The sequence below is a fragment of the Myxine glutinosa genome, chromosome 11 (assembly GCF_964187855.1).
Source record: "Myxine glutinosa chromosome 11, kmMyxGlut1.1, whole genome shotgun sequence".
NCBI lineage: Eukaryota > Metazoa > Chordata > Myxini > Myxiniformes > Myxinidae > Myxine > Myxine glutinosa.
This window is the reverse complement of record NC_136271.1, coordinates 43,325,652-43,352,883: the sequence shown is the minus strand read 5'-3', so window position 1 is coordinate 43,352,883 and position 27,232 is coordinate 43,325,652. Positions and strand designations below refer to the sequence as shown.

General features: G+C 44.5%; 1 protein-coding gene across 4 annotated transcripts in view; it reads right to left on the bottom strand.

Moving 5' to 3' along the window:
• LOC137436608 (uncharacterized) overlaps positions 1-27,232 on the bottom strand; it is a 61,899-nt gene that overhangs the window by 4,662 nt on the left and 30,005 nt on the right. For 3 of the 4 annotated variants that reach the window (XM_068130556.2, XM_068130555.2, XM_068130554.2), the window contains exons 2-5: positions 23,966-24,009; positions 23,488-23,639; positions 759-960; positions 490-601 (exon numbers count right to left, since the gene is read on the bottom strand). In XM_068130556.2, coding sequence (XP_067986657.1) covers positions 490-601; positions 759-960; positions 23,488-23,639; positions 23,966-23,999 — 500 coding nt within the window. In that variant the 5' untranslated portion in view covers positions 24,000-24,009. The remainder of the gene's footprint in view (positions 1-489; positions 602-758; positions 961-23,487; positions 23,640-23,965; positions 24,010-27,232) is intronic. The other variant, XM_068130557.2, reaches the window with a different exon arrangement.

The following is a 27,232-nucleotide window of genomic DNA, read 5'->3' as shown; positions in this document are numbered from 1 at the left end:
GACATCAAGTTAAACACATCATACTGGCACAGGATATCTCAAAAAGTTGTGAACGGATTCAGACAAAACTTGGTGGGTAGGTTGTGTGTGAGACATCAAAGAACTGATTCAATTTTGGTGAAGATCTGGATCTGGATCAGAGAACTTTTTAAAATTTTAAAGTGAGATGGGCCCAAAAATGATAATATATTGCACGATATTTCAAAAAGTTGTGGACGGATTCGGACAAAACTTGGTGGGTAGGTTGTGTGTCGCATCGAAGAAATGATTCGATTTTGGTGAAGATCCGAATCCAGATCCGGCCTATTAGTGGGATAGAACACGTAAACTGTTCAGCCTGGTAAACATGCTATCTACCGAATTCAATTGTAGTTTAGATATGACTGCACATCATTAACTGAAGTTGGCAAAACATCATGTTTCATGCATAAAAAGGACCAATGTTTTTTTCATTTTTTTTCCAAGACCTTCTCGCTGATTTCGTCTCACCGTTTTGTACATCTGCAGTAAAACAGGGCTCCAATGACACAAAACACAATTAAAAGAAGCACGATTATAACAGCAACAATGTGTCCTGAAGTCCCATGGATCGTTGGTGTAACTGCAGTTTACAGTGAAAAAACAAAACAAAAGAAGTTTGAAACAAACAAAAAATTACATTATTATTATTATTATTTCCAAATCTAGATTTTCACAATCTCCATTGTTAAAATTAATTAAATCATTGTGGATTGCAAAACATACAAGAAAATGTTCACCTGTCATCGTGAGATTCACCAATATGTGGTTATCGACCCAACCACTAGCAGAATAGTAGGTCCATTCACACTTGTACACTCCTGAATCGTTGAGATGAAGATCCTCGATTATAATGGATCCGTCTCCTTTGGTCAAATCTTCAGTGAACTTCACTCGCTCGTTTCCTTCATTGTCAATGGTACCATTTGTATAATCTATAATCTGTGTGATCAACACCATCAGAATAGATACATTTAAATTTCCTTTAACTTCATCTTACTTTCACTCTTAATGCCACATGAAATCATAAACAGAATGAATATATCTTGAGATACTCATTTTTACTTTTGCTATCATTTAACCTTTGGGTATTTTATCAGTATCTTTATACATTATCAGATGAAACTGCTGTAATACACAAATATAAAAATGCATATGTAAGATGGAGAAATGTATCTACAACTGACATTTATTCCCACCTTCTTGAAGGAACGATACTTCAAACAATGTTCAATGTTCAGAGGCAAACCCCTACATTATGTATACTCACATAGTCATAATATTTATTATTCAGATGTGCAGAATTTCATACTTTTCATCCTAATTTTTCACAATCTACAAACACACAAAACCCCTTCCCAAAATTAGAATTGCATTGAATTGAATGGCCAGTGGAAGGAAATTTTCCATATTTTTAACATGGACAACAACAAAGAATATCCAAAATGCACAATGGTAGGGTCCATATATAAGCTTGGCGGAGGGGGTGGGAGGCTCCTTCTTCTGATTTCCCATTTCTTTATCTTTCTTCCACTCTTCCTGGTATTCTGTAGCCTCTGCTAACACAATAAATTAGTTTGGGAAAGTTGTCACAAGATGTGCTAAAAAAAACAAACAAAAAAAAAACTGAAAAGTGAAACTTTGAGTAAAACTGAAAACGACTGCCTGGGAAGCACTTGCTCGAGATACCATTGTTTACATGGAGACGGCCATGTTGTAAAGCGACATGTTGTAACTAGTTGGTTCTCCATTCCATTGGAGTACTGTTATGAAACAACAGAGATGGCTATAGATCTGGTGGTTATCCGCCATGATTGAGAGAGGATGCCATGCCCATGGGCATGGGCGATTTGAGCGGTGAATAAAACACCTGTGTTTGGCTGCCGGCGACCAATCTCACCTCGGCACCACCTCTACACCCTCGACTGGGGCGGAACATCGACACGGCATGGACATGACGGTAGGACATGACAGTGCAGACAGTTCCCCCACCCGTCGATGGCCATAGGCCCAACTCTTTAATGGACAAGATAGTCAGGTCTGACTTTCAAATGAAGGCGATTCGGTCAGGAATTTTGTTAGCTCTGGGTGCTGGAGATAACGTGCCTACTCTTCACATAAAACAGTTGGGATATTAAAGGCCATGCTAATGTTAGAAGACAGGACACCCAGCTTGACATCCATCAGAAGGTCGTCATATTTTGCCTATCGAGCAAACCAAAGACTCGTGTTTGTAAAATCTGCAAGAGATGCAAATCGCTCTCCTGGAATTTCAGTGGTGAACATGACCAAGATGTATTTTTAAAGAAGTTTTTATGCACCATGAATACACAGTTACCAACAAACATTCCCAGGCACATAATCAATAACTCCCCCCTCTCCCAGGAAACCCCATGATCTGAACTTGAAGAATACGAGATCGGAAAATGTAAGACCGAGCGATCTTGCGGACCATCGAGTAGAAGGAATGCATCAGGTTTCAGAGCAGTTGGTTGGTAAATAAGGGATGAGTAGGGATCTGAAGTTTCAGGGGGTAACCTCCTCCCCTTGGGAGCCCCCATGATCCGAAAATGAAAAATCGAAGCCAATGTGATTGTGCAGACCATCGCGTAGAGAGGCGGTATCGGGTTGCTGAGCAATCAGTTGGTAAATAAGGGACGAGTAGAGATCCGAAGTTTCAGGGAGTAACTAACTCTCTGGGAGCCCCCATGATCCAAAATCGAAATATTGAGGCTGGAGCGATTGTTTAGTCGACTATCTTGTATTCAGGTGTCAAGTTTTAGAACAATCAGCCGGGTAATAAGGGAGGAGTAGAAAAAATAGCAAAACGTTAATGGATGGACAGACGAACAGACAGATATCTGGACATCAAGACACATTTTATAAGTTCATCTTTTCGAGAATTGAGATGAGATGACCTAAAAACGAGTCTCTGCAATAATGTGACAGTTTACAGTCAATATATTTTTCACCAGTCTTTCTGTCGCTCTGTAGCTCAAACTTCACCCACAATTCTAACCGCACAAAAAAAAAGAAGCAAATCACCGCCATTTTGTTCACTACTGAAAGGCCTTCGGCTTCAATCTTTTGGTGTACATTTCAACACTGAACAACACATCTTGTATCATGAAATGAAGGTACGTTTTGGGGAAAGAAACATACTGTTGCGGATATGGGATTTGCATCCATCCATATCCGCTTGTAAATATTCCCCTATTTCCTCAATACTTCCCAACTATCCCCAATCCCCCATTCCCTAGTCCCATTTTCTGTAAACAACACTCTGTAGACCCGACCACCCCCTATTTCCCCCATTAAATGTCATGCCCAGGTTCACCGCATCTCATGTAAGACAACTATAGGACATCTTGCTAGTTATTCTTAGTCTATGTCAGTTAAGGACTCGTTTCCATTAATTCTGACCCTTCGTTGCACCAGAATGTGATTGTATGGCACCGTTAGGAAGTTTAGGACCTCCCAATACCTCCCCGCAGTTCTTCCTCACGGTTCAGCAACAACAACAACAACAACAGCAACGGCGGCGGCGTGCACAGGGAGTGCGCGTCCTCACTCCGGCTTGGTTGGTAGGGGGTGTTGGGAGGGCATGAGGCCTTCCCTACGAGCCGCCATCGAACATGTGCTCGACGGGGTTACCAAATAGGGGCTCCCTGTCAGCTCCTCGTCAAGGGCGGAGCCCGGTAACCCCCGCACCCAATGGAAGCGGCGGACCGGTCCCATCTGGGGCAGAGCCAACCTGCCGAGGGCGTGTCACTCCCCGCTGAGCATGCGCATGAAGAGGGAGGTGACGTCAGATGCGCGCTGAGCTTGGAGCAAGCAAGACGTACCCTCCGAGCGCTGTGAGGCCTCCCTGCATCTCTTGGACCGTGCTTGATCCTGTGCCCGAGCCAAGGTGCACCTTGTGCTATCGAACTACCTGTCCTTCCCTGCCATCAAACCCTGTGTAAGTCAGCCTTGTTCCGTTTGTCTGTGGTCTGTCTGGGATAAGATAAGACTGTAATTAAGTGCCTATCTCTTCTGTGTCTTTACCTCACTACCTTGTAATCTACCCCTTTTCTCCACCACTGTAATTATATCCTCCTCCGGAGGTCTTGAGAACTGTACCCCTTGCGTCATTTCATCTATCCCAGTCGTTGTGTCCTTTCCATCATTGATTTAGCATAGCGCGATTTGGTCAACGTCTGGGTGGAATCGGGGTCTAGTCGGGGAATAACTGTTAGGTCGCGGTAATACACCACCGCTCGGTCAAAATAACATCTAAACCGCGTCCGTAACAATTGGTGTCGAGGAGTGAGATTCGAGGCCCGAACCAAATTTTTAAAAAACATCTAGAAAAAAATTTGGTCAAAATTATAAAGTCACCGAAATTTGATTTTGTTTTACAAAAAAACCCGAATTTTGAAAGTCGCGCTATGGCAGATCAAGACGGCTGGGTTCCGGTAGAGGAGAGTGAGGCAGGGTCGATCCAGGACCAAATTGAGGGACATGAGGAGAGCGAAGCAGTGAGGGCGGCAGGTTCGCAAAATGGCGTCATCGCGCACGAGGTTACGGGCGCGCAAAATGGCGCCTCGCACATGGCTACGGCGACCGCGCCCACGTCCGTAGCAGCGCCGTTGGTGGATGTGAACCTTTTTTTTTATACAAATGAAGGCCCTTATGGACAAGAATAGCGAAAAAATGGAAAGCAGAATGATGGGGGTAATGGGGGAACCGGATGGATGCTCAGAGTGAGCAAATGAGGGCTGATAGTGAGCGATTGGGGGGCAGAATGGGGGGGCAAAATGGGAGAAATGGGGGAACGGTTAGAACAAAGGATGGGGTCCAATAGCGAGAAATTGAGGGATGACATGGGAAACCAGATCGGGGGTTTAAGGAATGACATGGGGGCCCAGATCGGAGGGTTAGGGAGTAGAATAGAGGGATTAGACAATAGATTAGGGGAAATACAGGAGGGGTTAACGGGGGTAGAAAACAGAATGGCCGCTCAAGAGAATCAAATGGAAGGGATGAAAAAGGGGTTAGAGGGGTTAGAAAACAGTATGGAAGGCAAATTGAGGGACATGAGGGACCAAGCGGAAAGGGAAGTTAAAAAAATGGGGCAGCAGATAGAGGGGGTCAGAATGGGGGTAGAAACTAAATTGGATGCTCACAGGGAGGAAATGGAGCAGATGAGGGTGGCATCTGGGCAGGAGATGCAAGTGATGGGAGAAGAGATCAGAAGAGGTGTGAGTGAGGAGGTCGGAGGAATGCGCGAGGAGGTGAGGCACTGTAAGGAGCGCATGGAGAAGGAGGTGAGAAAGGGGACTGTAAAATTGCAAGGTGGTATAGAGGAGTTGACGCTGGAAGTGGAACAGCTGACGGAGGGACAAAAAGAACTAACGGAGCAGGTTCAAAGGAACACTGCGGTACTAGGAGGGTTAAAAGCGACACAAAACGACATAAAAAATGACTTGATAGCGACACAGAGGCAATGTCAGATGGTACGTGAGGGACTGACAACGAGGTTGGATGAGGTGACAGAGGTAATGGAGACGAAGGACCGGCAGGTGAGGACGCACATAGAAACGGTCAAGGTGGCCTTAGAGGACGAGCTTGAGGAGACGCACCGGGAAATAAAAAAGGTGAAGCAGAAATTAGAAGAAGTGGAAGAAGCGGTAAGCGAAATTAAGAAGCGACGGAGAGGGGATAAGAAAGAGATCAAAGAGGAAGTAAAAGAATTGGTCCAAAGTCTGTGTTCGGATCGTGATGATGTGCTCATTAACCGGATGAGGGATTCGCAGGTGGAGGAGAAGCGAAGAGAAAGAGGACCCGGTGTAAGTGGTGACCAATATGGTCGTGCGTATGATGCGCCAGGTGATTTAATAAGCTTGGGGGTCGAGATGGACCCGGGTGTTCGTGAGAGGCCGTTGGTGAAGTGTGCGACAGGTCTGGTGTGCGAAAAAGGAGGTGTGCGAGAAAGTCCGACTCTGGGGTGTGTGAGGAAAAAGTGCGTGCCAAGGAGTGAGGATGCTGTCGAGAGTGAGTCGGTCGTAGCGCATGTGCGAGGGAGCACATGGAAGCGCGTAGTGAGGAGTGTTACGGAGGGTGTAAAGGGAGAATGCACGCCTGTGGTGAGTGTTACAGAGGATGTAACGGGAGAGGGTGCGCGAGAAAGATGTGTGACGGACAGGTGCATGGGGAAAGAGTGCGCTGTCAAAAGTAAGGAAGAGTGTACACCTGTGGTGAGTGTTACAGAGGGTGTAACGGGAGAGTGTGCACGAGAAAGGTGTGTAACGGACAGGTGCATGAGGAAAGAGTGCGCTGTCGAGAGTAAGGGTGAGTGCGCAAACGAGAGTGGAGGTGAGAGTAGTGAGAGTGACACGGAGCGTGAGTTGGTTGTGACAGGTGAGCGAGGATGTACACCTGGAATGGAAGGATGCACACCTGGAATGGTAGAGCGTGTGTGGGAATGCACGCTGGAATTGGTAGTGAGGCACGTGGTTGGGTGTGCGAGTGAGAGCACACCTGTGATTGTCACAGAGGAGGTGACCGAGGAAGGGGCGCGAAGAGGTGTGTTGGTGAGGTGTGCGAGCGACAAATGTGTGCCAAGGTGTTCGGTGGTCAGGTGTGTGACCAAGTCTGTGAGCGGAATGAGTGTACCGAGGTGTGTAAGGAAAGGTACGAGGAGCATGGGAACAGCTGGAGGTATGAGCAAGAAAGGGGTAGCGTATGCGTGTAAGCATGCAGGTGAGGCATCGACGGTAACCGGGTTAGCGGTTAGAGCGACTTTTAGCCTAATCGGGCCCTCGGTGCGTGCCGGGCTTCGCGTGCCGCGAGAACCAGCGGGGATCCGAGCCACGGCGGGTTCGAAAGGACCGCCGTACGCGATCCACGCTGGGCCTCGCTTGGAACGGCTGCGTCCGTGCTCAACTAGGCGGAGCGGGCAGCTCGATAGGAAGGGTCGTCATGGCGACCACTTTTTGTTGAGGCATTCCGGCAGGTCGAGATCGGGCCATGGGATGGCTCCGTGCCGAGATGGTGCGTGGGACCTCGGCCCGGGTAAACCTCCTTCCCTGCACCGAATGCGGGACGTATCCAGCCGCTGGCACCAAACAACCCGCATTCATGGCTTGGCTGTACGAAGCCGAGCTTTAGAAGTGAATTGGCGCACCGAGAGGCATTAGTAAGTAGACTGTAATGACGAGGATAGTGTTTTGGCCCCGAAATTAGAAAAACAAAATTTGATGATTGGCAAAGGATTGGCAGTAATGATTGGCAGATGATGGGTAGTGATTGGCAAATGTTTGATTTGTTGAAATTTGATGTGCAAAATTGGTAGTGGGAGATGCCCGATGTGGTGGGATGGCAACTATGTCATCCCTCACAAACTAGGGGGCAGATGCGCTATAGATTATGGGGTGTATGGCAGTGAAAACTAGCCCGGGTGGGTTAGGATATTGTGTGTAGGGATCGAGCGAAGATGACATTAGGTAACGTTAAGGTTAGTTAGTGACAAGGATACCTGTAGAGGGGACGCAGGTAGATTAGAGTGGATGATAATGACGTGGGAGCGCTGAGTGTAAGGGAAGACGGAGGAGCGCGAGTTTTAGAAGGGAGTAGACAGAGTAGATGATGCAGTGTGAATGGAAGTGCTGGTGAGCAGCTTCAAATGAGGCATCGGTGAGGCAATGCTCCGAGGTGTGTGTGAGTGTACAAGTGATGAATGAGAGAGCATTGCAGATGAGTGTCATGGTGAGTAGTGAGTGTTGTGGATCAGCGCGAATGCGCTTGGGGGAGAGAAGGGTGCAGGCGGCACCAAGTATGAGAGCACAGGTGTGCAAGTACAGATGTGTGGAATATATGGGGCAGAGAATGAGTGGTGTGGAGAGAGTTGGAGTAAGTGGTACGGAGTGGTGTGCATGGTGCGAAGGTGTGGATGGGGGAAGAGTGGACCCCTTTTCACGAGTACCCGGGGAGGGTAGTTTAAAGAATAGTTAGAAGGTATAGGTAAATTGTGGTTGGATATTGGCATTTGTGGTGCGGTTGCAGAATGGTATTGTGATTGGGTGCATTGGTGTGGTGAAATTGGCTGGTCGTGTGGCCTGTTAGTATGAGTGTGAATGGCTGGGCACTCCGCCACTGTTAGATGTCGGCCAGGTGAGGCCGCAGGTGGGCTCTGGGAGCCGTTAGTGTCAGTGGGTGCCTGAGGATCCCGGGTGTGGATCGGGCAGCCCGTGCCAGAGAGGGCACTGAGGGGGTGAGAGTGCGAGAGGGCCTTCCCCAGTTAGTTAGGTTAGGGTGAGGAGCAGGTGAGCTCGGTAGGCAACAACAGTGGTGGAGGTGTGCAGGTGGGGGGACCAGCTGGGAGCGTCACACGACCCAGCCACCGAAATTGTGCGGGGGCACCGAGTGATGAATCGGGGGAGTGAGACCCCAACTTGAGAAGCACCACAGTTTGGTCAATGGGAATTGGTTTTTAGAACCCATAGTGTAAGTTGGCCAATGGATTGGCAGGGAAAGACCCCGGGTAATGTAAAGTTGTTAAAGTCATTTAGGAAATAGTTAGGATTGATGAACCTGTCGCACCATACGCAGCCACTTACCTGAGGTGATGATGATGACTCCACACCTGTGTTCCTTTGTTCTGTGTTGCAGGAAAGGAGAATAGCTGTGTGGATTTGTGAGACGCATCACGACGTGGATGAGACATTGGGGTGATTCCATCTCTCCCTCCTTAGGAGGGACTGATGATGAATTGGTGATGGCAAATTTTGATGTTGAGTTGGAGATGGCAAATTTTGATGAGAGTTGGAAATGGCAAATTTGATTGGTTAGGAGGGAGAGAAGACGAATTTGGTTTATGGGAGGAACGGGGATGACAGTAGGGACATTTGTTGATGTGTAAAGTAGATGTTTATGGGTAGTGTTGTGTTTTGTGGATACAGTAAGGGGTAAGGGAGGGGCAATGTAGGTTACCTGGTTGGGGGAGGGGGGCGTACGGTAGGAACGTACCTGTCTCACCTGGTTCCCATGTGCCCCCAGTGTGCATTACCTTGAATTGCGTGCACTTTTGCGCCCTTACCACCTTACTCACTTGTCTTCTTTTGTCTCCCACCTCCGAGGATCTGGCTTTGGGGCAGAGAGAGAGGAGAGAGAGGTGCTGGCTCCGCAGTTGTGGGCCTGTACTTCCGCTGCTTGCTGCCTGGATCGATACACCATATGGACCGCAATTTTTGTGGCCACCCACCATGGACCGCAGTTCTTTTGCGGTCAAGCACCACCCGTGGATGGACCTCTGAGTCAACGTGGCACCTATGCCATACAGGTGAACCACTTTTAGTTGGCCCCCTGACGGCCACAATTAAGAAATGGACGCGGTTGGCGCCTTTCTTTATTTCTAAAGAAGCCAGAAGGCCAAGTGCACTCCAAGAAGGCAAGATCAGCGGCAGAACATCGGCCGGCTGCGCCACCACCGGTGACCATGGACACTTGATTGTGCCTTTTTTATTGAACACTTTATTGGTGCACCGGATGGTGCTGACTGTACATAATGGGGTGGTGCTTTTGGTGCTTGGACGGGGTGCTCTGCACATTATTAAAGGCCGTAGGGCCACAGGGCACTCGTGGGTTGGTGTATCGATGCTGGCATGCGTGCTCTCCCTATGCATAACATCTGCATGTGTTCCTCAAAGAACAGGTCCTGGATCGTAGTGTAAATATCAGTGTAGTCTTGTATAAATGATGCTCCCTACCGGCTGTATGTTTAGTTTGAGGATGCTTTCCGCGATTCGGTTATCCTGTGGGTGTGTTTCTGTTAGGAGAAGGGTGCAACGTCGCAGGGGGACATATTTACTCATTTGTGAACATCTGTAAAACTGTCGCACTCAGGGTTGAGATAATAATAGAGGGAACTACATCTGAGTGCCACACTAAAGTAGGTAAAAATTTATCGGGTCGGGACGCCCCGAGGTAGAGAAGGGTGCAATGTTGCGGATATGGGATTTGCATCCATCCATATCCGCTTGTAAATATTCCCCTATTTCCTCAATACTTCCCAACTATCCCCAATCCCCCATTCCCTAGTCCCATTTTCTGTAAACAACACTCTGTAGACCCGACCTCCCCCTATTTCCCCCATTAAATGTCGTGCCCAGGTTCACCGGATCTCATGTAAGACAACTATAGGACATCTTGCTAGTTATTCTTAGTCTATGTCAGTTAAGGACTCGTTTCCATTAATTCTGACCCTTCGTTGCACCAGAATGTGATTGTATGGCACCGTTAGGAAGTTTAGGACCTCCCAATACCTCCCCGCAGCTCTTCCTCACGATTCAGCAACAACAACAACAGCAACGGCGGCGGCGTGCACAGGGAGTGCGCGTCCTCACTCCGGCTTGGTTGGTATGGGGTGTTGGGAGGGCAATGAGGCCTTCCCAACGAGCCGCCATCGAACATGTGCTCGACGGGGTTACCAAATAGGGGCTCCCTGTCAGCTCCTCGTCAAGGGCGGAGCCCGGTAACCCCCGCACCCAATGGAAGCGGCGGACCCGGTCCCATCTGGGGCGGAGCCAACCAGCCGAGGGCGTGTCACTCCCCGCTGAGCTATGCGCAGGAAGAGGGAGGTGACGTCAGATGCGCGCTGAGCTTGGAGCAAGCAAGACGTACCCTCCGAGCGCTGTGAGGCCTCCCTGCATCTCTTGGACCGTGCTTGATCCTGTCCCCGAGCCAAGGTGCACCTTGTGCTATCGAACTACCTGTCCTTCCCTGCCATCAAACCCTGTGTAAGTCAGCCTTGTTCCGTTTGTCTGTGGTCTGTCTGGGATAAGATAAGACTGTAATTAAGTGCCTATCTATTCTGTGTCTTTACCTCACTACCTTGTAATCTACCCCTTTTCTCCACCACTGTAATTATATCCTCCTCCGGAGGTCTTGAGAACTGTAACCCTTGCGTCGTTTCATCTATCCCAGTCGTTGTGTCCTTTCCATCATTGATTTAGCATAGCGCGATTTGGTCAACGTCTGGGTGGAATCGGGGTCTAGTCGGGGAATAACTGTTAGGTCGCGGTAATACACCACCGCTCGGTCAAAATAACATCTAAACCGCGTCCGTAACAATACGTTTTGATCAAAGCTCATGCAGAGGAAAATGATCGAGGTAATGCAAGTTTTGTTCAGGAGCAATCGAGGGAGCGATCTACTATACACTGCCCAAAGAAAGCTTTCATAGAGTCAAGAGGATGGCTGAGTTAATTAAAAAACTGGACAATGTGTCATCTATCATGAAAGAAAGGTACGTTTTCATAATGCAGAGGAAAAGAAAAAGGCAGAATCTTTTGGTTTTTGCCCGAGTTTTCAAGGCCGAATAGTGTGCAAATACAGGATTTATCGACAGGCTGCATTTCACATGTGCATGGACATGCAATTCACATATTATGTGAAGTAAATAAACATACGCAGGTTGGTCGATATCAAAAGCGGGTTTTATCTTTTTAATTTACCTTTATCAAAGGTGGAAAAACCGCTATAATTTCAGACATTGTCGGTGACACAAATACTGAGATGGCCGTTTATTGATGACTAATGATAATGAGGTTCCAAGCATAAGCGGATTTATGGGGAGGGAGTCCCCCATGGATCACAGACATCACCCAGTCCCACGGCGACCTCACTTTTTCAGAAATAAAAAAATCATGACGAAATGTCCGATAAAGCAATACATATATATATATACTGTATAAATACTGTGTGTATATATATATATATATATATATATATATATATATATATATACATATATATATATACTGTATAAATACTGTGTGTATATATATATATATATATATATATATATATATATATATATATATATATATATATATATATATATATATATATACAGACTTGGCATTTAATATGGAATATTTTTTTTGTGGGGTGCTAGAACTTACTTTTCAAGATGTCTTAGAACCTAAATTTCATTGAATTATGTTAATTTGATTTAAGTTACCTTTAAAAGAAACAAAACCACATTTGACATTTCGAAACAAATAAATTGATCCTTGAAAGTGATGTAAACTGATATTGAACTCAATTCATGGACAGTAATGTATTAAACTTCTGTACGTTTTCCAGAAGTATCTCTTTATTTTGCACATTAGCCAAATTTTTTTTTAACAAAAACAAAAGTTAAATTTCGACTGGGATTACGGACAGTAAAATTACAGTTCAGTACTTCGTGTAACCCCCACGAGCATTCAGGAGAGCACGTACACGTTGAGGCATGCTGTTCACGAGATTTGCCAAGGTTTGGACAGGGATCGCTTGCCATGCAGTGACAATAGCCTGCTGCAATTCACGCACAGAGGTCGGCTGCTGGTCCAAGTGGTCGATTTGACGCGTTAATTCTGCCCACAAGTTCTCTATCGGATTCATATCCGGGGACATGGCAGGCTACTCCATATGCTCTACACCACAGTCAGCAAGAAAAGTGTTGGATCATGCGAGCACGATGAGGCCATGCATTGTCATCTTGGAAGACAAAGTTTCCTCGAAAGGCTGCATGAGCAAATGGAAGCAATGTTTCTTCCAGAATGACCCTGTACTTGAACTGGTTCAGGTTTCCATTCAGAACAACCAGGTCAGTTTTGCCCCCTGCATGAAAAGCAGCCCAAATGGTCACCCCACCACCTCCAGCTTGGACTCTTGGCACTACACAATCTTTGTTGTAGGCTTCATGCACTTGTCTGCGCACTCGGATGCGGCCATCTTGACGATAGACCAGAAATCTAGACTTGTCACTGAATATGACGTGATTCCAGTGTCCTGGCTGCCATTGACGTGACGGTGCTCTCTGGCCCACTGCAATCGGCGCTGGCTGTGTTGTCTGGTCAGGCATGGCTTTCTCAGGGGACGTCTGGCACGATAGCCTGCTTGAACCAGTCGTTGGTTGACTAACCTTCTGGATACAGGCACATTTGTCAGTTGCTGCCACTCAGCCCTAAGCCGATTAACTGACTTGGTACGGCCATTGCGGACTAAGCGGTGCAGCTGGTGATCATCCCTCCTTGTGGTTCTGCGGGAATATCCTGGCCTCGGTATTGGAGTAGGGACACCCCTCTGAGTATTTCGTTTCAGGATCTTTGACACCTGACCTTGAGTGATGCCATACTGCCGAGCAATAGCACACTCTTTCATGCCGTAATTTCGTAAAGCCACCACTCCATGACAAACAGCATTTTCGAGTTGACAGACTATCTCCAGAGGAAGCGGCAATAACTTTTGGAGACGTGCAGCAGTTGTTTTCCACTAATACAGAACGCAACAACCCTTGTATACCCGACTGTGAAGCCAGTCATCAAATGCACCTGTCCGTACATTTTGCCACGCCACCTGTGATATAATCCTGTTGTTGACTTCTTGCTGCGACAGACAATCAGTGACATGGTTCTTTTAACAAATAAATCACCAAAGTATAAAAGAAACTCACCAGATTGATATACTGAGTTAAGAAAGTAAACCCAAGTCAAGAAAAAAAATATATATTCCATATTAAATGCCAAGTATGTATGTATGTATGTATGTATGTATGTGTGTGTGTGTGTGTGTGTGTGTGTGTGTGTGTGTATGTATGTATGTATGTATGTATGTATGTGTGTGTGTGTGTGTGTGTGTGTATGTATGTATGTATAATATGTATATATATATATATTATATATATATATATATATATATATATACATATATATATATATATACATATATATATATATATACATATATATATATATATACATATATATATATATATATATTACATATATATATATATATACATATATATATATATATACATACATATATATATATACATACATATATATATATATATATACATATATATATATATATATATATACATATATATATATATATATACATATATATATATATACATATATATATATATATACATACATATATATATATATACATATATATATATATATATACATATATATATATATATATACATATATATATATATATATATATATATATATATATATATATATATATATATATATATATATATATATATATATATATATATATATATATATATATTATATATATATATATATATGTATATATATATATATATATATATATATATATATATATATATATATATATATATGTATATGTATATATATATATATATATATGTATATGTATATATATATATATAATATATATATATATATATATATATATATATATATAATATATATATATATATATATAATATATATATATATATATATATATATATATATATATATATATATATATATATATATATATATATATATAGTGTTGGGCTAGCCGTTGGTGTTGGGCTAGCAGCTAGGGTGCCGGCTTAGGATCCTAGGATCCTGGGTTCGAATCCCGGTCGATCGCTGAATTAACGCCAGAGGGGTTGACTCAGCCTGTCATCCTTCCGTGGTCGGCTAATTGAGTACCAGTTCACTGGTAATTCCCTGTTTCTCGTTAAAGGCGGCAAAAAGGGTTGGCGTCAGGAAGGGCATCCGGCCGTAAAACATTGCTTCAAAAAGGGGACCAAAAAACAACAACAACCACGGTTCCCGAAAAAAGGCCAACCCCTGCTTTGCGGGGGGAAAATGGCCTCTAAAGGTGGTTATTATTTTTTAAAATAATAATACATGCACATGATCAAGGCTTATGGAAGTGCTGGAGCAGAATGGAAGGAATGAAAATGGCAAGGGGGACATACTAACAACAGAATATAAATGAGAGTGAGATCAAGGGGTGGGAAGAAGGCCAGAATGGGGTTAAACAAGCTGCACACAAGCTAAACGAAAATAGAACTCAGAAGAGAGCATACCATACCTCTGTCAGTCTAAACAGTTTATGTTTTGTATCCCCCGATAGGCCGGTTCTGCACTTGGACCATAACCAAAATCTAATTGGCTTTTTCGTGTCATCCACCCAATTCATCCATCAAGTTTTGTTATAACCCGCCCACAACGTTTTTGAGGTACCGTGCTATGTATTGTCGTGTCCCCGGGGTTAGGATCCCTAGACGACGAATGACCGAAACGAGCTTAACTCCGAGGCGTATACCCAACTTGGCGGTATTATCTTTTCGCACGTGAGGGAAGGTTCGAGGCCTTATCTCATCGGAAACACACGCAGGGGTTATCCGATCCCCACAGACACAGAAACGAATATACAGGCACAACACAGAAATGCAATAAATAATGGGTTTAAAGTAGATAAATGCAAGAGTAACAAGAAAAAGAGCAATCAGAGATTGCAAACCCTCGTCAGGATGTATTTTCAGTGGTTTTTAATTTGTTAAAACAAATATGGCGACCGAACCACGTGACCGATGACGTCATCATTATTTTTTTCTAAACTAATTTTTCCTAGATTATGGTCAGGAAATTTCATTTTCATGGGATGAAGTTTTGTACTTGTCGAATTATGACTTCATAATAGAGGCACCTATGACATCATCATTAACATGTTTTATTCACCATGGAGAGTTCTTTACAATGAGCCATGTCTCAAGTTTTTTCTATTCAGTGCTTTCGGAGATATAGAGGTGCAAAGTTTTTCGGTTTTTCCAAGATGGCGGCCGAACCACGTGACCTATGACGTCATCATTATCATTAAACAATTCTACACGTGGAGTTGCACCTATGGTGAAAATTTCCTGTCAATCAGACCAACCGTTGCAGAGAAAATCATATTTATTCTGTGTGGACAAACAGAAAATGACAAACAAAAGGACTCAAATGCAATACCCTCTCCTCCGGTGATGGTAACTAGAACGACACTCAGTAGAGAGCATATCTCCGCCTGGTTGTTCATATCACTGAATGGTGAAGAATCACTTAAAAAATTAAATAATTCTCATATCCGAATCCATATTCAGATCTTCAACAAATCGAATTGATTCTTCCTTGCCACACACACAACATGTCGACCAGGTTTTGGCCAAATCCATCCATAACTTTTTGAGATATCCTGCCACGTATCATTTTGGCCCTATCTCCCAATGGTGAAGAATCACTTTAAAATTCTAGTAGCCGGATCCGAATCAGGATCTCCACCAAAATCTAATCATTTTGTCCTTGTCATATACACACACTACATCTTTGCCAAATTTCGTACGAATCCATCCACAACTTTTTGAGATATTTTGTTCACAAACAAACAAACAAACAAACAAACAGACAGGGGTGAAAACATAACCTCCATCCACTTTTGGTGGCGGAGGTAATAAAAACAAAATAAATGGCGAGGTGAAACTAAATTCTAACTGAGTGACCCTCCAAACAGACACAGAGACACAACAAGGGAAGACAAATATAAAAAAATGTGTTTGTGTGGTGCGTTGGCCGGTACTCAGCCTGGCATCTCCAAACGGCCCTTGAAAGCCTGGTCGTCGTCGAACGGGAGTCACCGAGTGGGAAGCGCACAAGATGGCACACAGTTGCGCCCGTAGCAGCCACCAACCCGCGGAGTGGCGGCCAAAATCCCTCCTCCTCTGATCGCCATGATGCACCGGGCTCCTACCACTCACCTCACCAGCACGTACCGCTCAAAGCGCAGCCACCTCCGCTGGAGGCACAGGGAGGGTGATATAAAACACAACTGTCCACTATCAAAGCCAGGAGCAGAAGAGAAATGCGACCGCCTACAACGAATGTTAGGACCAAGAGAGACCAAGATGGCGAGACCACATTCTCTTCCTCCAGCTCTCGAATCTTCCACGCTGACGTCACCCTCTCTCCAATCACCGAGCTCCACTCAATCGTCCCATCACGCCTCCACCAAACACGAAGGCCGGGGCATGGCCTCCTCATTGCGAGTCATCAGTGGGCGGAGTCCAATCTCTTTCGGGAATGTTCGGATGATGTTGGCCGTCGTGAGGTGGGATTTACGTGCGGATCAGCAAATTTGCTCGGTGTTGGTTAGCCCTGGCGGCGTTGTGGGCGAATGTGTCCATTTGTTATAGTTGTTGCTTTGTGGCCTTTTTAATTGTAACAAGCGTTACACCTAGGTCCCCCGTCGGTGAAGTGATGTGAGTTGACAAAGTGGAAGACGGAAGGCGGCCATCTTGGATTTTGACGTGGCGACCCAATTTTCAATTGCATTCTCCCTTATGCGTAGATACCCCCACACACCAGATTAGAAGTTAGTAGTTCATTTATTTTTCAAGATATTTCGCTCACAAGGTTCAGACATATATATGGTGGTGGCCATCTTGAATTTTGATGTGGCGACCCAATTTTTAATACCGTTCTTCCTTATGTGTAGATACACCCACACACCAGATTAGAAGTTGGTACTTCGCTTATTTTTCAAGATATTCCGCTCACAAGGTTCCTGGAATGGTAATGACATAGATGGCGGTGGCCATCTTGGATTTTGACGTGGCGACCCAATTTTCAATAGCGTTCTTGCAGATGCGTAGATACACCCACACACCAGATTAGAAGTTGGTACTTCTCTTATTTTTCAAGATATTCCACTCAAGTTTCAGACATACATGGCGTCAGACATACATGGCGGCGGCCATCTTGGATTTTACCGTGGGTTGCACCCACACACCAAATTAGAATTCGGTCCTTCGCTTAAGCATGCATGCACGTACGCATGCACGCACACACGGACACATGGACGGAGGGGAAAACCATAGTCCCCCTTTCGCTCCGCGGTGCGATGGGGGACAATTGCGACGGAGGGAAGATAACAAGGGCAAATTACACACTGGGGAATTATCCTTAAGCCCTACCTAATTAGCATAGCTTCCCTCTATGTCGGGAGACACATACGATGTTACCTGGACAGATGGCCGACTTATGTACATCGAGATGGGTTCCTCACGGCATACGGAGCATTCTAATCTACACAATTCTATCTCGACTACGGTATTCCTTCATTTACCCCCACAAACGTAACAGTATCGTTTTTGGCCCCATCTCTCAATGGACAATAACCACTTAAATAATTATCGTATCAGTGTGGTGAGGACAGAGAGGCCACCAACCTGTGTGCTTTGTGAGTACAGTAACAGGCATAGACACTCAGCTTTGTCATGTGAGACTCCCAGGCTTGTTTACACGGCAGAAATAAGGGTAAGGTGTGAGGCATGGATCCATGAAGCTGCAAATGAAGGCCTTGTAGGTTGTTAACAATTCAGATTGGCCAAGGAAAGATCTTGCATGATGGTTGGAGAATGCCCAGTCTGGTGGCTGACTTTGGATGCCATCTTGGATACATGGTCTGTCCAAAACAGATCATGGCTGATGGTGAGGCCAAAAAATTTGAGTGATTTAACATCTTCAAGTGATTTTTTTAGGAAATAAGTGGGATGGTTTGCCAAATGGTCCTTTTGGAGAGAGTGAGTAGGTGGGATTGTTTGCAGTTGAAAGACGTATTACTGATTATATCAGAGCTATCTGACAAAGTAAATCGATTATTAGCTTTCTAACAAAGTAAATCGATTATTAGCTTTCTAACAAAGTAAATCCATTATTGGCTTTCTAACAAAGTAAATCCATTATTAGCTTTCTAACAAAGTAAATCCATTATTAGCTTTCCAACAAAGTAAATCGATTATTAGCTTTCTAACAAAGTAAATCCATTATTAGCTTTCTAAGAAAGTAAATCCATTATTAGCTTTCGAACAAAGTAAATCCATTATTAGCTTTCTAACAAAGTAAATCCATTATTAGCTTTCTAACAAAGTAAATCGATTATTAGCTTTCTAACAAAGTAAATCCATTATTGGCTTTCTAACAAAGTAAATCGATTATTAGCTTTCCAACAAAGTAAATCGATTATTAGCTTTCTAACAAAGTAAATCCATTATTGGCTTTCTAACAAAGTAAATCGATTAATAGCTTTCTAACAAATTAAATCGATTATTAGCTTTCTAACAAAGTAAATCGATTAAAGTAAGCAGGATCCCACTTCCGGTCCGGTCTGGAGAGGACGCTGGCGTTACTTGTTCTCCGCTTCTCCGACTGGGTCATTCTACATAGTCTTCTTTTCTGGTGGTCGTGGCGGATTTTTGGCCGTTGGGTCTGCCCTCTGCTCGGTCCCGGCTCTGCTCCTGGCTTCACCTGCCTGGCTCTTCCACTGTTTCCTCAGGCCCGCTCCCGTTGTTTGTGGCCGTTGTTTACGGCTGCGGCTGTTTGCCGCTGCGGCCTTTGTTGTCTTGGCTTGCGGCTGCGGTCGTTTGCCGCTGCGGCAAGGCCTACTCGTCCTCTTCGACCTTGGCCTCTTACTCGTCCCTTCGCTCCTGCCTGGCATGGCTCTAAGGTACTCCGCCGCAAGGCTTCTTCTGCTCAATACTCACTCCACCCCATCATGCATCTCTGCAATCAAATACCACAGACTCCTGCGACGACCCAGATACATTAATAGAGGCTCCGGTCGTAAGTTTGTTTACTTACAAACAGGTCACTTCATTCCCGTACTCTGGTCGGCTCAGCACACTCCCACTCATCATCCCAGCGCACCTGGTCAAAGCAATGCACACGATCGCACCTCCTGTCTGCAAACCCTGGCTAAATCACCTGAGTTCATCCCCAGCGTACAAAGCAACATCAAGCTCACCCTGTTCAATACCCGGGCCCTCAACAACAAAAGCCTCATCCTGAACGACTACATTCTGGAAAATAAACTGAAATTTCTCTGTCTCACTGAAACCTGGCAACAACCTCTGGACTACTTCGCACTCAACCTCACTACACCCAATGGATATTCTTACATCAATAAACCACGCTCGGAGGGCCGAGGTGGTGGAATTGCCGTAATTCACCGACAGGACATCAAGACCAACCTTATCTCCATCTCATCTGCTCCATCATTTGAACACCTGGCTTTTAAACTCTCTGGTCACACACAGTCAGTCATGGCTGTCGTCTGCCGCCCTCCCAAACCACACCCATCATTCCTGTCTCACTTCTCTGACTTTCTGACCCAGCTATGTTCCCTCTCCCCCTCAATCCTCCTCCTTGGTGATTTCAATATCCACATGGACTCCACTGACTCCACAATAACCACCGACTTCACTGATTTACTCACCTGCTTTAACCTCACTCAACATGTCAACTTTCCTACCCATAACCGTGGTCACATTCTGGACCTTGTCTGCTCTACTGGATTAATTTTGCACCATCTCTCTGTCTCCGAACTCACCCTCTCTGACCACTTAGCCATCACTATGACCATCAACATCCCCACCCCAGCACCAAAGCATTATCGCACTATCAACTTCCGTAAGCTAAACGCTCTTTCACCTACCTCATTCTCATCCACCCTCTCTGAAAAAATGTCCACTTCTCCCTTCGTTGACCTCCACACCCCTTCTGACCTCACTGACTACTACAACCACACTCTCTCCTCCTGCCTTGACCAGCTTGCGCCTATAAAAACCAAAACAGTTTCTTTCACCCATTCTGCTCCCTGGTTTACCACTGAACTCCGCCTGATGAAAACTCGTGCTCGCCAACTTGAAAGACTCCGCAATAAAACAGGTCTCACAATTCACTCCCAAGCCTACAAGGACCACCTACAACACTACAAAGATGCCCTCTCCCGCGCCCGCTCCGCCTACTACTCTCAAATTATCCACTCTGGCTCTGGAAACCCAAAAGCACTCTTCTCTACAATAATCAAACTCCTCAGCCCCCTGGACACCACCCAGTCATTCACAGTAGACAACTGCATCTCCTTCCTTTCATTCTTCCAAAGCAAAATTGACAACATCTACAGCAGCTTAACCACCACCGCACCTGCTCCCCCTCAAACCACCTGCCCCCCCTTATCCTGCCAACCCCTGTCTCAGTTCTCCCCAGTCTCCCCTACTGACCTCTCTGAACTCCTCATAGGAATGAAAACTGCCACCTGCACTCTTGACCCCATCCCCTCCAGCTTTGTCAAGGCCTCCCTTCCTGCTCTCTCTCCACTTATCACTGCAACAATAAACTCCTCCCTGTCTACAGGCATCGCCCCACCATCCCTCAAAATTGCTGCTGTTACCCCCATTCTGAAAAAACCTGGACTCAACCCTGACACCCTAAACAACTTCAGACCCATCTCCAACCTACCCTTTCTGTCAAAAGTTTTGGAACGTGCTGTAGCCACTCAACTCAAACATCACCTCTCTGCCCATAACCTGTATGAAACATTCCAATCCGGTTTCCGCTCCAACCACAGTACTGAAACTGCTCTCCTTAAAATCACCAACGACCTTCTCCTCTCTGACGCTGGCAACCTCAACATTCTCATCCTCCTCGACCTCAGCGCCACCTTTGACACCATCAATCACACCATCCTCCTCACCCGACTTGAAACCACCTTTAACATTACTGGCACTGCCCTCTCTTGGATCAAATCATACCTCTCTGACAGACGCCAGTTCATCTCCATCAATAACTGCAAATCCCCCACTGCTCCCCTCTCCCAAGGTGTCCCCCAAGGTTCAGTTCTTGGCCCCCTCCTCTTCATCCTGTACCTGTCCCCCCTTGGTCACTTAATCCGCCGTCATTGTCTCCAATTCCACTGCTTCACCGATGACATCCAGCCTTTCATCTCCACCAAGTCCATCTCCACCGCCACCCACTCTATCCTGACAAACTGCATCACTGAAATAAAATCCTGGCTTCAAATCAACTTCCTCAAACTTAACCATGATAAATCTGAAATAATCATCATTGGCCCAAAAACGCTCACCAAATCCACCCATAACTTTGCCCTCAACATCGACGGTTTCCCAGTATCCACCTCCCCTCACATCCGGAATCTTGGCATCATCTTTGACCAAACCCTCCCCTTCGACAAATACACTAAACAGATCACAAAGACAGCCTTCTTTCACCTGAAAAACATCGCCCGTCTCCGTCCATCCCTCTCTTCCACAGCTGCAGAAACCCTCATCCACACCTTCATCACCTCCCGTCTTGACTACTGCAACAGCCTCCTCTTTGGTTCGCCCTCAATAATCATCAATAAACTCCAATACATTCAGAACTCTGCTGCCCGTCTACTCACCCATTCCCGGACCCGTGACCACATCACTCACCCCCGTCCTTTACAAGCTTCACTGGCTCCCCATCCCCCAGAGAATCCAGTACAAAATCCTCCTCTTGACCTACAAAGCCCTCCATAACCTGGCCCCATCCTACCTGACTGACCTCCTCTCCAGACACACTCCCACCCGCAACCTCCGCTCTGCTGGTACCAACCTCCTGAACCCCCCCCTCCCCCCCCCATGCGGACCAAATTCAGATCCTGGGGGGACAGGGCCTTCTCCATCGCTGCTCCCACCCTCTGGAACTCACTACCTCACACCATCAGAGACTCCTCCTCACTCACCACATTCAAAACATCACTCAAGACCCACCTGTTCAACACTGCATTCAACATTTAACCCACAGCATTTAACCCCTGACTATCTCTTCTCCTTCTCCTTCCTTTTGCTTTGATTATTTACCTATTGATTTTTATCTTTTTGCACTTGTTTTTTTGTACTCTGTCAAAGCGCCTTTAGGCTTCTTGAAAAGCGCTATATAAAATAAATGTATTATTATTATTATTATTATTATTATTATTAGCTTTCTCACAAAGTAAATCGATTATTAGCTTTCTAACAAAGTTAATCGATTATTATTAGCTTTCTAACAAAGTTAATCGATTATTAGCTTTCTAACAAAGTTAATCGATTATTATTAGCTTAATAACAAAGTTATTGTTTCGTATGCAGCCTGTGGCTGCTGGTTGCATAATTTCTCTGGAAGTACGTTTGTGCCGCTGATGCAGTGCCCCAATTACCAGTGAACTGGTACTCAATTTGCTGACCTCGGAAGGATGACAGGCTGAGTCAACCCCCTGACGTTAATTCAACACCAACCGGGATTCAAACTCAGGATCCTAGTTCAATCCAAGTGGATCCAACTCAGGACTCAGGATCCAAGCCAGCATCCTAACCGTTGTCGTTATTCTCGACGAAAGCAATTTAGTGGGAAGCTGCGAGCTCAATATATTACGAACACCAGGCTTTTTCCAACCAAGTAAAATGATTGCTTGCTTTCCAATCAAACAGTACAATTAAACAGTGCCATTTTTATTATTACATCACAGCAGAATTGGAAACCCTTTTTCTTTTTTTGTATGGATGATCAAGGCTTGTGGATGAGCTGGAGCAGAATGGAAAGTGTGAAACACCAACCGAAGAGAATAAATGAGAGAGATCATGGGGATGAGGGGAAGGACACATGCGGGTGCACAAGTTGCACACAAGCTGAATGAAACACAGCAAGAAGAGGACGATGAGGGCAGTGATGAAACATAAGGGCAACAAACCAAACGACAACTAAAATACATGCACATATACACGTCTCCTTTTAGTAATATATTCCTTTTTCTCACCACATAGTCGTCTCCAAAGTACCACTCAAGGTCCACATTTTCCACCAACGACGTATTGCAATGGAGTGCGATTGGCTCACCAACCTCCCCATCAACTTTGTAACTTGCTACTGGAGCTTTGCCCTGAGCATACCTTATTTGTCTTGTTAGAGCTGTAAAGAAAACAAAATGTGATGGAGCTATCAATTCAAAAGGGCAATAAAGGTCAATCACTTTTACAAGTACCATGCTCACGTCACACCCGAACCAATAATCGTCCATATCCCTGTAGATGTGCATTTTGTGTTCCCTCTCAGATAGACAATTCACAAAAAGGCTGCTTACCCACCCATCTGCAACCTCGCCACCATCATATGGTATCGGGAACAAAGAAGCGGGGATGAATAAACGCTGGTGCGATGAATATTAAGAAACAAAAGAAAATGAGAAAATATGGAGACAAACAAAGACATCAGGAAAACATAACCTCGACACTCACCAAAAAGATTGAGTAGGAGCAATAACACTTTCATTTTGTCTTTTCTGCAGCACATGTGGGGATAGAGAACAATTATTATTCCTCATGATTTAAATTACATGGTATTCTACCATGTAACGCATTGTATTCTATGCGCATTGTATTCTCGACAAAAGCAATTTAGTGGGAAGCTGCGAGCTCAATATATCCAAATGGCAATGATGTTCTAAACTAATTAATAACGGAAAATGAGATCACAGCAAGATTGTTATGAGAATGAAAAGAAGGCCAGATAGGAAATGTGCGTTTCATATTTGTATTTGGTGACCCAAGAGACTGGATATAAAATCACATTTTTATGAAACATTCCTGGCCTCGCATTAAAGTAGAAAAGTAAAAGAGAGGTGATGGTTAATGTTGAAGATTTAATTAATTGTACAAGATTTTATTTGTCTAAAGTAATACAGGGTGTGACAAAAAGACGGGACATGTTTGAAATAGAAATATCTTTTAATCATAGAGGTTATTTATTCAACTGTATTAATATTTGTAAAGTACAGACATTGTAATTTATTCAGAATACACTAGGTTTTGAAAACGAAGTCAGTTAATGCCCCCCATTCGCTGGTAACACATTCCGTTGTTCTGGTACAAGGATGACAGATGACATACCCGTACCCCTCATAACATTCACAAGAAAGTCTATCGGAATTGTCTAAATTCACTTATGTTTTTTTTTTTTTTTTTTTTTCAGTTCATCGAGTCTGTTTTCGAATACACTTTAAATATGAGAATAATATGTCTTTAAAATCAATTGAATAATGATAATAAAAATTAAAAATTATAATCAAAATATTAAAATGAATTAAAATTAAAATTAATCAAATTAAAATTTACAATAATTGTCTGTTTGTTGTCTTTTAAATATGAGACCACTTCACATCTCCAAATCTGAAGATCAGCTTTCCATGAAAATGCTCTCACGACATTTCCATTCATAGCCTTGCGGTGTGGCATGTAGCCCCGTCCTGTTGCTTCACGGACAATTGCCACACATCTGTTTATTACTTTTCTTGATGGTCCATCACAAACTTGTAAATATTTACTGAATTATGTTTGTGCCAAAATGGTAGAATATCTATGGAAGAAATACTGTTCAACCAAAATTTCCAAATGAATGACGATAAAAAATTTTTTTTCATCTCCAGTTCGTCTGATACAACTCAAAAATAAAAAAAACCCAATACTGTATTGTAATTACCTTCCATTATCATGGAATTATTCCTACCTGAAATTTGTCTGCAGTTAAGTCGTTTAAATGTTTGCATACAAATGTGATTTACAAAAAATGTTTAATACACCATTTATTTAATTCCCCTCTTACTTCTGCAGGACGTACAGTCACGTGAAAAAGTAAGTACACCCCATGTAAAGTTTTGACTTTTTCAACATATTTCAACATACAGCTATTTGATCTTCATTTCAACAATATTGATAAAGGTGATATAATATAACAAATATCATGAAACATTTACATTTTTTAGTCCATTGTATAATTTAAATAAACATAAATGCAAATTTCGCATGTGGAAAAAGTAAGTACACCTTTTTTTTTTTTTTTTTTTTTTTTTTTTTGTATACAAGATCGAGGCTCGTGAAAGAGCGAACATTAATCACACAGAAAGACAAACAGACACATAAAACAAATAACATCGAGAGCGGTAGACAAGATGGGGAGAGAGGGGGAAGGACACAAACACAACATTTGAGAGCAGGGACCGAGAGACATGGAGACATCGAGAGATCTGTGGGAGGGAGAGGGCTTTGGGGGGGAGGCATGTGAAGGGGGGGAGGCATGTGAAGGGGGGGAGGCATGTGAAGGGGGGGGGGTGGGAGAGGTATAAACATATGGACACTGCCAGGATTTCCAGGAAATAAGTTGGAATTTCAAACAAGGTGGATCTGGGGTGAATTAGTGGGGGTAGAAAAGATCAAGGTTATGGATGGGGGAAGATAAGAGATGGTGGTGAACAGCTGTTTTAAAGACCTGGAGGGAGGAGAGGGATTGAAGGGAGTGTGGGAGTTTGTTCCACAGGCGGGAGAAAAGAGGAATGAAAGAGTGAAGGTGAGCAGAGAGCCGAGATTTCGGCAGTTTAACCATCAGAGGGTTGCTGGCAGATCTTGTGCGACCTGTAGGAATATTTGGGGGACAGAGCACAGAGAGAGCTGGGGGAGCAAGGCCGGAGAGGAGTCGGTAGAAGACAGAAAGACCACCTACCTGCCTGCGGTGAGTGAGTGAAAGGCCCTCAGAGATAGCTTCATCGCGGGAGATTCCAATGATTTTGAAAGCTTTGGATTCAACAGCGTGAAGCCGAGCCAGGTGTGAGGCAGGAGCACCAGCCCATAGGGGAGAACAGTATTCCATTGAGCTGCGGATGAAAGCCTTGTAAGTGGTGAGGAGCTCAGGTGTGCCGAGGAAGGACTTCGCACGACGGAGGATGCCCAGTCGGCGACTGGCTTTGGAGGCCAGCTTGGAAATGTGGTTTTCCCAAGAAAGATCATGGCAGATAGTGAGACCCAAAAGCTTGAGTGACAGAACTTCTTGGAGAGGATTGTTGAGAAAGTAGATGGGAGGGTTGTCCAGTCGATCTTTTCGGAGAGACATAGTAAGAGAGTGAGATTTGGCAGGATTGAAAGACATGTTCCACTTGTTTGACCAGTCTGTGATTTTGTCCAGGTCTTCAGAGAGTGAGGAGGCTGCAGACTGCCGATCTGAGGGAAGAGGAATGGCTCTAATAGGTGGTATTGCCCCCTTTGGCGGAAACAACCTCAAGTAGGCGTTTCTTATAACTGTCTACCAGTCTCTGACATCGACTGGGAGAAATTTTTGCCCACTCCTCCATGCAGAATTCTTTCAGCTGTGCGATGTTTGAGGGGTTTCTTGCATGCACAGCTCGTTTCAAATCCCCCCACAACATCTCGATGGGATTTAGATCCGGGCTTTGACTTGGCCATTCCAGAACCCTCCATTTCTTTCTTTTCAGCCATTCCTTGGTGAATTTACTGGTATGTTTAGGGTCATTGTCATGTTGCAAGGTCCACCTTCGGTTGAGCTTCAACTTTCCGACAGATGGCCTCACATTATCTTCAAGCACCCTCTGGTACAATGAAGAATTCAGAGTGGATTCTATGATGGTGAGATGCCCAGGCCCTGAAGCAGCAAAGCTGCCCCAATCCATAATATTTCCACCAACATGCTTTACAGTTGGTATGAGGTTCTTGTGGTCA